A 14,626-nucleotide genomic window follows, 5' to 3' on the forward strand; every position below is an offset into this window, starting at 1 on the left:
AAATGCAGAGTTAAATACTAAAAGGCCACACACAAATGCATATGTATAACCCAAATACACACTGAGAGGCATCATTATGTTCTAATGGGACTGCTTTGAACTCAGAGCAGCAGAGCACATGATGTGCTATTACAGATGATGTGCTAAGCACATATCCGCACAGAGTCACACGCAAATACACATGGCACAAATGAGCCTGATACCTTACCTGTCAGAAGCAGGTGTGGTCTCCGTGGACCCAATCAGTTTTAATTAACCCCTTGTGGTGGAGGGTGGAAAGGGGAGGTGTGTGGGAGACAGGAGAGAAAGAGAAAACCCAGTGAGAAGCGATTTCTGCTTGGAAGGAGACAAGGGTGAGAGTTGGGAATTAACAGAGAAAAAACAGCAAAAAAATAGCCACCCTCCCCCTGACAAATGCCAGTGATAGGATGTTTGGAAAATGAGTTTGTCATGTGGTTCATCTCATAGATCTAGATTTGATTAAAACTGAGAGTTTCACATGATTTCTCTCACAATTAAGGGTTAGTTTAAGCATAGAAATTGTATATTTTCACATTGTAAATGCACATGGTTATGGCAAAACAAGAAAAGATGGCTGAATCTCTTAATGATAGCCAGGAGGAATATACAAAAACTACAAAAATGAAATATTTCTGTGCTTGTTAAGTGAGGACTGATATTTGAATATAATCTTAAAATTAAAGACTAAGTCTAGAGATGCATAAGGTTGTGTTAAAAAGCATGATAAATATCTTACATGCTTGTGTTTAATGTATAAATCTCAAATAAACCTAAATGTGTCCACCGCTAACCTGGTGAATATGTGGAAAAACCACAGATGAATTATCATAAGCCAAATTTTCCTCAAAATTTCAGTTATGTAAAGTAACTGAGGTTTTGTTATCCATTCCTAATGCCATTAACTGACAATTTACACCAATGTTAATTAAAGGAATCAGCTCACCAGGGATGTACAGCTCATCTGCAGCATCCCCAACATAAAGGTGATTCACTCATTTTTGTGTAAAATGTGATCATCGTTGATGACGAAGTTTAGAAATATCTACTTTCATAAATGAAGAATAAATAAAATAAAAAATAAAAGGTTGTGAAGTGAGTCATGTAGATGCTTCAATACAGAACATGGGAAATCACATAATAGTTAGTTTTTAAGTAAATATGGAAAAGCTTTTGCCTTTGTGGACAGTAAATTATGGGTTTGACTAACAATTACTTTCATTGTAGACAAACCTGTCAATTGTTTTCCCAATTAATCCATAAGTCGTTTGGTATTTAAGATGTATGAAAATCATGAAAACTGCCCCTCACTACTTCCTAAAGCCTAAAGTGATGTCCTAAAATGTCCATAAACCAAAGATATTTAGTATGCAATCATTGTAGATTAAATAAACCAGCAAATATTCAAATTTGAGAAGCTGGAATTAGAAAATTTAGATTTTTTTCTTAAAATATGACTCAAAACATGATTTAACTAATCTACAGCTCAGTTCATGAAAAAATACCTATTGGAGATTTAGGACTAACATACAGTCACCATCACCAACACATCAAGTAAGAGAATATCTTTTAAGAAGAATGAACGAGTTCTAGCATTGAGGCTTTTAACACACATAATATTGGTTACCTTTCATTTGTCACCCATCAGCATCTTCCCTGATGAATGAAGACAACACAAAGGCGCTGGGAGACTGACATTGACACAATGACAGCTGGTGTGTTTTTGTATTGTGTAGTTTTCACGCACCTCTCACAGGCACGCACCAACACATTGACCCCACATTAATTATCGAAGGGGTGTGCGGTTAGTGCGACTAAGGCCTGGTAGATAGGGTGTCGCTCTGCAGTCATCCTTATGTAATTTCCTGAGAAGGCCGGGATGAGGTCATGGTCAGTAAACAGAGTGAGTCGGTGAGTCACTGTTCAAGAAACTGTTTACTGTGAATGCTGTGACGCTTACATGTTGGCCTATATGTTTGGAGATGAATATTTGGCTTTTGTCGATTCTCCTATCATTCAGACTGAAGATATGTGACATGTACAATTACATTTTTCTGTTATGAAATCTGTTTATCATTACAAAAAAAGGAAGGGGACAAGGTCTGGGTAATCTTGAGGGAGAGCTGGTTATAAAGTGTACTTACTCCTGTATGGGTCTTTGTGTACCCGAGAACCCCCCACACGTGTCCGTCAAAGTGTGTGTGGGCTGCGTACAGCTCCCCTGGTGAGCCAAATGCTCCACTTCTTCCCAAAGCAAATCGCAGCTAATCAAATAAGAGCCCTAAGCAGTGCGCAGACATATGGAGGGACAGAGTGTGTGTGTGTGTGTGTGTGTGTGTGTGTGTGTGTCTGGAGGAGGCAATCTAGTGGTTTCAAGAGGTCGTGGATAGTAGGAGAGGGTTGAAGGACACAAACACACCTATACAACCTTTCAATGCTGTCAAAGACACACAAAAATGGATGGATGCATATATTCCTCAACCACACTCACAGATAGATATATAAGATACATAAATGAACCAAGAGCAAACACATATCTAGCATCTTTTGTCTGTCCTATCTGTTTTTCTGCTTTTCAGTATATCTCCTTGACTTTTCTGTTCTTTCATTACCGCATAAGTGGCCTTGTGGTAGAAAAATGAAACGGCAATGGTGAAATAGTAAAAGACTTTTCACTGCATGCAAGGTCTAACTGTCAGCTGACTGCAGATAACATTTCTGATATGTCCCCGCTCGTAAAATGTATGAAATTTGTGGTGAAAACATGGACAACTCATCCAGATGACTGACAGGACAGGACTTTCTGCTACATCAGGACAAAAAGTTACTTGAACCTGTCGAGATTCTTTGTGACCATGAATTCTGGAGCTTAACAAGTGAGTTTTCTGGCTGAAAATGCAGGCGGAGCAGCAGGCCAGATTGAGGAGGTTGGTACTAAACTTGTTTTCGGCTCTGCTCCTTGGCACCGATATTGACGCTGTGTGAGTGGCAGAGCTCCAGCGCCGGCCTGGCTCGCTTTCTACGCTCTCATCCATGCTCACCCTCCTGACACGCTGCCCTCTGGCTAGCCCTCTGTGTGTGGGCATGAGTATGTGTGTGTATGTGTGTGTGTGTGTGAGTGAGTGTTTGACTGTGTATGGGTGCATGCAGTTGTGTCTGTGTGCCTGAGTAATCTGTGACTGGCTTTAGTCTGTGTGCACAATCGTGTGTATGCTATGTATGTGTGTGTGTGTGTGTGTGTGTGTGTGTGTGTGTGTGTGTGTGTGTGTGTGTGTGTGTGTGTGTGTGGTGTGTGTGTGTGTGTGTGTGTGTGTGTGTGTGTGTTTGTGGCAGCTGTGTGCCCTCCTCCTGTCCGCCTGTGGGACAATCAGCCGCTGCCTGCGACCACAGAGACCGAAGGCACAGGGCAAGAATGTCTTTCAGTGGCCGAGTGGTGGATGCCAAGACGCACACATGCACACATACAAACACACACACATACACACACACACACACACACACACACACACACACATGCAAGACAGAAAACAGACATATATGCTGATACACACTGCTTTATCATAAATATTATTTTTCAATGTATATCATTTTATCTATCAGTGAAAAAGTATGTCTTTCCAGTCCAGCTTTTTTTCATTTCAATGCAAATAAATCCACACAAATCTTCTATGCTACTTATTTTTTTATTTTTAACTTTATTTGCATGTTTTTGTTTTATTGTCCTTTAAATGCTATTTTAATTCTCTCCTTTCTTTTAATGTTTTCCAAATGCAATCTTAATGTCTTCTTACTATCTTATTTTCATTGTATTTCTGTGCCCTTGCAAAGCTATATGAATTGCTTTGTGTCTGAATGGTGCTATATAAATAAAATTGCCTTGCTTTTCCTTGCTCAAGCTCAACATAGGTTAGCTTTGAGGCATGAATTTGGACAGTTGATCAGTAAGCCACCCTGACAGTGTAATGGAGAGACAGAAGGTCAAAAACTGGACCATCCGCTTTAATTGAACCTTTAAACCTTTTCTGAGTACTATAAACTACTGCACAAAAGAAGCATGGTTTGCAGAAGCTGAGAAAAATGTCTATTGAGTCAAATGTGTGAACTGAAGCCTTGTTCACATCTGACATTAAAATGTCGTCTTGAGTGATTAAATCACAAGTGGGCTGTTCCAAGTACAGGTGTGAATGCACCCAGGACACACTGAGGACACATTGAGATTTGATCACTCAGACCATATTCGCAGGTGGTCTGGGTTGCATATGACCACATTTTAAAAATATTTTAGGCTATTAGTCATAGTATGAATAAATGCCACAACTCCTTAAGACCCAAGCCAAGTTCTCATGTCTTGCTTGCCACTTGCTGATGAAAGTGAAGGAAGTTAGACCTCAACAGCGTTGCTTTCGGGACTAACTCAAATAATCTAACTTCTATGGAAATTCAATGAGTATCAGCTGTATTGGCTCAAGTTCCACATAGTGTACCAATGTGCAATCTTCAAATAGGTTACTCTGTGTGCCCATAATTCGATCAGTCTGATGAACCAACTTTGAAAAACATTCAGCACTCATTTCGCAAGCTAACTCTATGCTAACTCTCACTGGACAATGACAGCCATGTTCATGAGTCACGTTCATCATCACAACAAACGTAATTGGCTGGAAAGATGTGAGAAGAGCTGTGTAAATACAGGTGTAAGATCCATATTTTACTATCTATTACACCATTTGATCGTGTTGGTAAATTAGTAAAATGTGACTGATTGAAGTGTCACAAAATGATCAAATTATGGCACATTATGGCATTATTGATCGTACAAAGGACAAAAATATTGACACATATGATAATTATTGTACATATTGAAACATCACCCAAACATGGGTGATGGGTTAGGCTAACCTAATTAGGCTAACTTACGGTGGATTGACCTTTAAGGTAGACCAGCTATTCTCATTCTAAGTTGCTCCTAACAGAGAAATGTCTGTTGCTGATTCTCTCCTGAATTTTGCTCTCCCCCTGTACAAAATTTGGTCTTGGAAATGGAAATTATGCATCTGTTCATTATTTGCATATAGAGTGGGGAAGTGAGATCCAATCACAAGTGTTCACTTGAGACGCATGTGGAGACGCCAGGTGTGAACTGACGCGTTCAGAGCTGTCCACTCATGATTGGATCATGTTAAGGATGCATTTTAATGCCAGGTGTGAACAGGGCCTTTTTCCCTTAACCATTGACCAAGAAGCCAAGCTAGCTAGCTTGGAGAGCTTTTTCTTTATTAAATGTAATGATGTACAGTTTATCCCCAGTGGGGAGTAAACGGCACAGCTGTGTACTAGTTCTGAGAAAACAGAAAGACACTATGAGCAACTACTCGCCAGCTCCAGCAGATCAGCAATTAGCCCTGCAAGTAGTTTTGCACCAAGCCTTTAGCACTGCCCATTACATGAGGTTGAGCAAATAACTACCACTTTATAGTGAGAATTTAAGGAATTCGTTTTTCTCACATTTATTTAACAACCTCATCATCTGACGGCTCATGTTGGTCACAGTGTTAAACTATGTTTTAGTGATGTTGCACCTCAGCAGATGGCAGAAATGAAGCTGGTGTGCTGGCGAGTAAATTAAATTAATTATATACTATACTAACTATAACTATTGGTTATAATTAAGAGAAGCCAGGAGAGTGTGATGAAAAAGGAAGAATGGTAACATACAAGCGTGAGAATTTAACAAGACAAGCTCTTTACATTACTCTAAAATGAACACCTATAATATCATACATTTTAGCGATACATAAAACAATAAGATGACTGAATATGAGAATGTTGTGCAATATGAAGCAATTTGATATGCTGTCAAACGATAAGAATACATAACATAACACAACAATACAAACATGATGAAATGAAATTGCAATTACATATCATTTCATTTGATAGGATACAAGACAATTGGCACATACTAGCACAGTGCAATATTATATGCACTGTGTTGAAAATACCATGCCATATAATGAAGTAGAATATACAAACAACTATCATGTTAGGAACTAATAGGAAATAATATGACATGCAACACCTGTAATCATCCCAGAAAATTCAAGACTTTACAGTATGCACAGGAGTAGACACCATTCATGGTCAAGTGATCCCAACTGACTGACTGACTGACTGACTGACTGAGTAATATGAAAGTAACATAATGTACTAAGAATGGTTTCCTTGAGGTTGACCTCGTTCTAGTGGCAGCAGGACTGTCACTGAGAGGCAGGCACCCTGGTTGTACAAGGAAAATGTAAAGGCCAAGGCCCTCATGTAAAACGCATTTGAGCACTTAACAGCCTAACAGAAAAAATGGAAATGGTTTATGATGTTGCTGCCCACTGCCACTGTTAAAAATGGTTTCAGTAACAGGGAAAGAGAAACAAGGCAGGAAAAAGAAAAAGCGAATGTGACATATAGTATAAATCTGTAATTGCCATCAGAGTGTATGCAGTTGTGTTTGCACTCATTTGCACACCTGCATTTGTGCACTCTACATGCCCCAAATAAATAAATTAGCACATCAAAACTGAAACAAAATCTAGAGGGTTTCTGTGTGGGTTTGTGGCGCAAATTGGAGATCCAGTCTCCATTAGTCATCACCACATAAATAAAGACTCTCCAGGACAAAAAACTCGGCCAATAAGGCTGTTGTGTAAAGACAACGTTATAATACATTAATTTCCCTGAGTAGTGACCTGATTGTCATTGTATGTAAAAGTAACCATATGCACACTGTGTAGGTAGAAGTAGGTAGGTAGACCCTTTATAGTATCTAATCTCTGGAAATAAAAGAAAACGCCCTCATCCTTACTATACCTCAAGTCCTTTTATTCTAATTTACCATCCACAGTTCCTTTCAAAATGGAACAGGCAATCTAAATGGAAACCTCATTAGCATTTCATGCATAAACAACAGCCTTTTGGAAAGACTATTTAGGTGTATTTCCTGCCTAAGCCCCTCCTTTTCTGTTGAGCCAGACTGGAGGAGAGGCATTAATGGACGGTCAAGCCACTGAATATCATTCCAGTCTTTTTCCCTTATCAATATGTGATGAGTGCTTGGAAACCAGAGATGGACGACAATTTCTTGCCAGTCCAGAGAGGTTAAGGTTACTCTGAAGGTCCTTTTGTGACTAATAAAAAAAAGTAATTCCTTGCATCCAGACACCAACCAGGAAATTTCATTTATCAGTCATCTAAAATGTATCTGTATGTGTAATCACTAAAGCTCAGGGGTTCCTTGGGGGCTATAAAACAGGCTTAGGGTGTTTTCTCACTGCCACCTTTTGCTTTGTGCCACAATGAGGGATCTAATTAGTGAGGGACCCCCATCATGTCTTCTATCTGCTACTCCCCATAAAGAATAGCTCTGTGGCTATCCCCAATAAATAAGGAGTTGAACCTTCTGTCTATGTCACGCTGGGAGGGGCACTTCTTAAGCAAAGCTGGTTGACCCTGTTTATGCCTGACTCTAATCAGGAGCAGTCCAGAGGGTGCCATGATGGCAATAAAACACCTCATACACCCTCTTCTTGTCTCTGTTTCTGCCCTTGCCTTCCACTGTGTAACTCTCCCAAGCCAACATGCAAACACACACACACACACACACACACCAATCCACATCCTCCCAGAAGGGCACCAGGGAGGAGGTTATAAACCATTATAAGCCAAGTTAGCCTACAGTGACAGCCCAGTCTTCTTCTTTGAGCAGGTCCGCGTGCTGGGCAGTCCCAGCCTCTCATCCACCACGCTGAATAGAACCACGGGGCTCTGGCTCCGCAGAGATAGTGTTATCTGGGCCTCCACGGGGCTCCGATCGCAGCCGTGTACACACATGCTCAGCGGGACGCGCACACATCAGCGGGAGCGCAGACAAAGAAACCTGTGGACCAACACAAACATTACGGGCTTATAATGTAACCACACACAAGCACATGTGCACACGGTCACAGACAAACAGAGACAAATGTGAAAGTTCACACACACATGGTTGAGTGTGATGGAGGCCTTTCTGCCCCCTCAACATGACAATGATAGTGACACTGATTTTGCCTCTTCAACTCTAGTAGAGGTAGACTCTCTACCTATCTGGTATAAATTGACCTACAGCTGTCACACAGTATCAGTCTCACTTTTAGCTGGAGTGATTCTCTCCATGCAGGGTGGTCAGTAGTCACACGCCTCGGCCCTCGAATCTTGCCTTAGTCCCTGCTGTTTTTAGGAATCTGAGTTATTCCACCCATTCCTGGAGATCTCCACACATGACCTGTCGCCGCTGGGAGCCATGAGCCAGAGGGATAGGGATAAGCCGCATTTCTCCCCTTTTCCTCCAACAATTTCAATTAAAAAGAGATTTGAGGTGGAAAAGCACATTTTCATACGGGGCATGGAACTAAAATCCGAGAAATGTTTGAGATGAGATGTATTGGTAAGTTTTGAGGGCATGTTTTAAAAGCTGCGAGACACGTCTTTTCTGAGGAGAATGATCTGATAGACACAGGATTTACACATGGAGAAGGCCGCCCATGGCCTTAAACTAGCTAGTTCTGGAGACCAGCATTACAGTCCCATGCAGAAAATTCAAGTAGCTCTTACATCTAATTCATTTTAAACCTACATTTTACATTCTCTTAATACTTCAGCTAGATCATATGTAACACAAACATATATTGATTTTATACATTAAGCATATATGCATGTGTGGGTTTAGGGCATGCATAGTGTCAGGTGCTAGAATAATTATCTATGACAAAAGCGTGGATTAGAGTTTGTCCTCTCATTAAATCGATATTAAAGTTAAATTAACTAAAACAAGTGTGATCTTACCACAAATAGTGCTTCTACTCTGCGTGGCTTTGCCCTGGGTTTTCAAACTTACGGCCACTCATGCAGCTGCATTCATTGGGGTCAAAGGTGATAGGACTGAAGTAGGGGACTTTCACATTGACCTTGTCTTTTGTTCTTTGTGTAATGTATCCTTGTCTGATCTGTTTTTTTATCTGCATTGGAATCTGGATCTCAACAATTATTGGATGGGTTGCCATTAATTTTAAAACCATTCATGGTGCCCAGAGGATGAATCCTACTGATTTTGATGGATCATTTCCTGTAGTGCCACCAGCAGGTCAGGTCAAAGTTTTCTTTTATTCAGTGTTTTAACTTTTTATTTTTAATAGACATTCATGGTCCCCAGAAAATAAACCTTAATGACTGATTATGCTTTAACTTTCCCTCTAGTGCTACTGTGATGTTGTAATTTTAGTTTTTGAGAGAAATATCTCAGCAAAAATTAGATGGATTGTCATCACATTTGGAAGATAATATTCATGCCTTTATATAGGATGAATAGAAATTATTTCTGTGACCGCTTGTTTTTAATCTTGCTCTATCATCAAGTCAATTGATTAGTGAAATGCAATAAGATACCTAAAAAGTGAATGACATTCACAGCATAAGCTGTGCTTAGTAGTAGCTAGTTCATGCTAGTATGCTAACATGCCAAACTAAGATGGTGAAAACAGTAAACGTTACCTACAAAATACCATTATGTTAGCAGTTGGGCCTCATTCACTAATATGTGTATCAGTGCTCTTATTTTCTTACCCACCCTGGGTGACTTCTTGAAAAATAAGTGTGCACACAAAATTACTGTCAGATTCAAAATATGTGCACCAGCCAATTTTATTCCCAGCACCGTGCATATGTTAGTGAATCAGAATCACTCTAAATTGACAGGCGCATGCTCCATATCTGTAATTAGTATACTACAACACTCCTATTTCTCTAAGGAAAACTCTGTTAGAGCAGTGTAACAGTGGAGAGAGCTGTCACTCATTACAAAGAGGGTTGTGATGGTAGAAATGAAAAACTTCTGCTAGTGAAAAACAAAAAATAGTTTCAGAAGTGGAAGTCAGAAAAGGCAGATTTGGCTGCAACCATTTGGAGCATGAATCCTGTATACAGCCTATGTTGCACCACAAATTACATTTGTAACAAAATCAAAAGTTGTAAAATGTGGTATAATGGTAAAGGTAGAATTTGCAAATATTTAATGTATTGTTTTATTGTACATGTGTTTGTGCTATTATACACTCTTTGTGGTTCAAATACCAATCGAGTCCAGACCTGTCTGGGCTGATTAATGATAAACCATGACATACCTTTTGTCTCCTGACTGCTCTAACCCCACCAATAATCCTGACCTCAACATTATACACTCCATCAACTTTATGCACTTCATTATCTAAAGGTGTTTCAACCTGTAACATTTCATAATGACAACTGATACACGTTTTTGTTATCGTTCTTCCTTTAATTGACACCATGTATTGCATCAAGGCATGATTGCATTTTTAAACAGCTTTAAAAAAGTACAAATGAAAATAACATGGTAAGATTAAAGAATGTGTATCAAATTCCATTCATATGATACAATAAGAAGATCTGGCCTTTTTAGGTTGAATTTCAGTATCTGCTCGTCATTTGTTCCCCCGAAAACCAACAGTGTTATTATTCTCATATATTCAGATTTCTGAAAACAAACCATAAAGACATACACCAAAATAATCAACAAGGACAAAAGGAAATCCATCACCCAGTGACAGACAACAGAACTGTCTTTTTTCTTATTAATCAACACAGACACACCAATGGACTACATAGTCCTTATTAACAAATTTGGCGAAATATAATCAACAAATGCCCCATTACTGTGAGTATATTTGGAAAAAAATAACCGTATATTTAAGCAAACAAAACTTCCTACTGTCCAGTTGAGCTGTTGCAGCAGTGTGGAGATCATTTTTCAAAGTCATATGGACAATCACATTTGCATTATTGTCAGTAAATTTTATAAAACATCATTTTAATACCATAGAAATTAAAACTAACCATCCTGAATAAAAGCTGTCTTGCTCCTCTAAATCTGCTGCCTATCAAAGTGCATAATGTTTGATTTTATGACTGACAAGAAGGTGATCCATTTCAGGCCTGCACCTCTTTTTGCTTTACAATATGTAACTGTAGACACATGGCAAATGTTCCTGCCTAGCCTCATGCTATATACTTTAGTGAATATATATTAAATTGACTATATAACAAAGTCATAAGTGACTGATTTCTAATCTCAGACTATGAATTTAAACCTTTCTCATCTCCATCCTGCTCTGACGACTTCATCTTTCATTTCACACAACATCAACGATCAAGATGACGATTGAGATTTTTCACTGTATGTTAGTACAAAAATGTTTAATGCTAATGTAGCAAAATAGAAAGCTGAATGGCTTCTCAGTCCCACTGTGATAGTGCTTGTTTGTAGAGAGTGCTTCAAAGGAGGGCGATTGAGTTTTCTTCTCTTTTCTTCTGTCAATGTGGTCATTTAATCAAAAACCCAGGAGCAACAAATAGCTGCAGTTCACTCCAGTTCAGCACATATTAACATGTTCTCTTGTTACCAGCTGCCTCCCATTTGAGCTCTTTAAAGTTCCAGAAACTCCAAATGTGTTTTCTCCACATGGCCAACTTTCTTCCTTCCACTGAAGCTGTTGGCTTCTTCTACAGTGAGACGATTTTTCACAGTCCACATGAATCTATCATTTGGTTTATCAAAGTTTCTCTCTTATATTGTCAATTTAAATGTTTTTAATATCAGGGCTGCATCATATTATGCATTGCTTGCTGTCAATCATCCTCAGGAAGAAACAGAAATCTACACCAGGATATAATCCCTAAACAAATTGCCCAACAACCTTTATCGTCCAACTGATTCCTTTTTGTTCAGGGCGTTTTTTTTAAACTGGGTTCGCAGTAAAATATAGGTTTGACATGACAAAGTCTGTTTTTTAATGAAAAGAAAAGTAAATGTTACCAAAAAAATAAATTACAGTGTATTGCAGAATGATTGGAGTAAAAGCAAACCAGCTGTAGACAGAAGCAGCTGCCACTGGTATTAACCTCTCAGGGTAATATGGAGAAGCAATCAGAGGTGCCCTGTTCATTAGATGCAAATATAATTTGAAGTCAATGAGGTTTAGGGTCAAAGGTCACAGATAGGCCTCCACCCGTTCCCATGGCTGCATCTCTGTGAAGAAGCCCTCGCACAGGCCAAAGCCCTGATCCAGAGTCAGAGGAATGGCCTGCGCCTCTTCTTTGATCTCCTCCCACGGCTGCAGCACCACCTCCTCAGGTCGCTCGGGGAATAGCGTGGAGGCCTCGTCGAACTGCTGCAGGTGGTGATGGCTCTGGAGCAGCTGATCCTGGTCCAGCCGTGGCTGTAGGTGCTGCTGCACCACATGAAGCTCTCCCATGTTCACCTGGCACTCCATGGAAGCAGTGCTCAGGTCCATGTAGCCATAGGACTGATGGTGATTCAGGTGTTGGCTCTGACCCATGAGGTCCCCTCCTCCGCACCACCTCCCCAGCCCCGCAGAGTGCTGCCTCCCCTGCATGGAAAGCTCCATCTCGCAGCCCAGGGAGCTCAGCGCTGTGTTGATGTCTAAATCCTCGAAGGTGCTACAGTTCCCACTGAGGACGTCATCAAACACGGATGCCAGGTCAAAGTCCCCCCTAAGGATGTCTGCTTTGTGGGCTTCTGAGGCTAAAAGCGGGGAGTCAGTTGCCCTCATCATCTTGTTGTTGCTGTTTTTAGTGGTCAGGTGCTTCCGTTTGCCACTTTGGTAATGGCAGCCATTTTGGGTGCTGTGATAACCCTGAACCAGTTTGCTCTGTCTGTGGGTGCCACTGCTGCTGCTGTTGTAGCTGTTCGCAGACATCCTTCTGCGTTTGAAGATGCCATTCACAAACATGTCAGCATACTGGGGATCAATCTGCCAGAAGCCTCCCTTCCCCGGCTCATCTTTCTGTCTGGGGACCTTCTTGAAACACTTGTTGAGGGACAGGTTGTGACGAATCGAGTTCTGCGAAGAAGACAGAGAAGAAGAGAAAAAAAAGGACATTTGTCATGATCCCATTGGCTTTGAGCAAATATGAGTTATTCATGCAAAAACTGAATCTGCCAGTTTGCCTTTGTGAAGGAAGACAGACAGTGAGAGAAAGAGTAGGAGGAGGAGGAAGGGGAGGGGGGGACTGTATTGTTGTTGTTTGTATAGGAAAGCAAATGCACCTAATGAGGCTTTCTAGTAACAGGCAGCTCTGTGCATTTCAAACATGATCAGCTGTGCTTAGCTGCCATCTCTCTCAGGAGCCCTCATTAACACACACACACTCGCACGCACACACACTCGAGTGCTTTCTCCACCCCATCACCAATCCCCTCAGACAAAACCCTGTATGAGCGCTCTCTTGGAAGATGGAAATTTTAGACTCTGGCATTAAAAAACACTTGTCATTGAAATCATTAGAGGCATAAATTACACACACACATTCTGTGAGGAGAGAAAAAAAATGTGCTGGAGGATTTTAAGTATTACATCTAATTTTCCTACATTGCTAAAGGAAAAGCCTTGTCAAATGCCCTAAAGATGGGGTGTCTGATAGTGATATGGAGTCAATTGCTCACCCGCCTCTCCCTCACCTCGCCATTTATCTGACTCATCAATAATAGAAGGAGAGTTAGTCTCGGTTACCTGCCAGCTGGGCTCCGCATGTCTGTAGTAGCAGAAATTCTCCGTTATCCAGTTATAGATGGTGGACAGAGTCACTTTTGGCTGTTTGCTGGCCTGCATGGCCATGCAGATGAGAGATGCGTAGGAATAAGGTGGTTTAACTTTTGGGTTGGTTTTATAGTCGATCTCCACCGGCGGGCTGGCCTGGATCTGGATCTGTGGGTAGCTGCCACTGGGATGTGCGCAATTAGCGAACCGCGGGGCTGCGTTGGAGTCGCTGCCGGAGGTGACGGGGCTCCCGAGGTAAAGAGGCATCCCAGTGGCTGCGGTGTCCCCGGCCGGTGGGCTGGACGGAGAGTCTGTGCCCCCTCTGGGGAAGCCGAGACGCTTCAGACAGAGATGCTGCTGGGAGGACGGACAACCCGGTCCAGCTCCGTTGGGCCGCTCCGGATCCGCGCTGACGATGGAGAAATTCTGGAGCCAGTGGAGGCTGGTGAGGCTGTCGTCAAGGGGGGCAGAGTCGGACCCGGTGACCTGATCCTCCGGGTAAACCATCAGCCATTTCTCTTTAAACTTGTCGGCGATTTCGGGGCTTGTAAGAACCGGCATCCTGGCTTTGTGCGCTCGGTTAAAGCTGAAGACGACCAAGGGATCTTCAAATCGGCATTTAAAGTTTAGGATTATCTTGAGGGCAAAGAGAGGGAAAAAAAGTAAAAGAAAACACAATTAATTAAATAAATCTCACACCCAGCTGTCAAATAAATCACCACGGATAAAATATCCCACAAGCAACAGCCTTTAGCAATTCCACAAATCGCCAAATGATGCGTAATCTCCCTACCTCCGGTGTTTGGAGGAGATGCTCTGTGTGCACCTGTTGCAGTCCGTCCCTGCCTCTCCTCTCCAAGGACTCAGCGGCGCTTCCAGTGTCTGCGCAACAAGTGCGGCGGGGGGAGGGCGAGGAGCATCCAGCAGCTCATGTGGAGAGAAAAAAAGGA

The 14,626-nt window shown here is 41.4% G+C and overlaps 1 protein-coding gene across 1 annotated transcript; it reads right to left on the reverse strand.

Annotated features, from left to right (window-relative positions):
* Positions 1-12,107: 12,107 nt before the first annotated feature.
* Positions 12,108-14,240, reverse strand: foxj1b (forkhead box J1b). Its single transcript, XM_053341716.1, has 2 exons — positions 13,650-14,240; positions 12,108-12,980 (listed from the first exon to the last, which is right to left on the reverse strand). Exons 1-2 carry the CDS (start codon positions 14,235-14,237, stop codon positions 12,108-12,110), a joined length of 1,461 nt encoding a protein of 486 aa, XP_053197691.1. The 5' UTR covers positions 14,238-14,240.
* Between the last annotated feature and the right edge of the window lie 386 nt (positions 14,241-14,626).

This window comes from Scomber japonicus, chromosome 20 (assembly GCF_027409825.1).
Source record: "Scomber japonicus isolate fScoJap1 chromosome 20, fScoJap1.pri, whole genome shotgun sequence".
Classification (NCBI taxonomy): domain Eukaryota; kingdom Metazoa; phylum Chordata; class Actinopteri; order Scombriformes; family Scombridae; genus Scomber; species Scomber japonicus.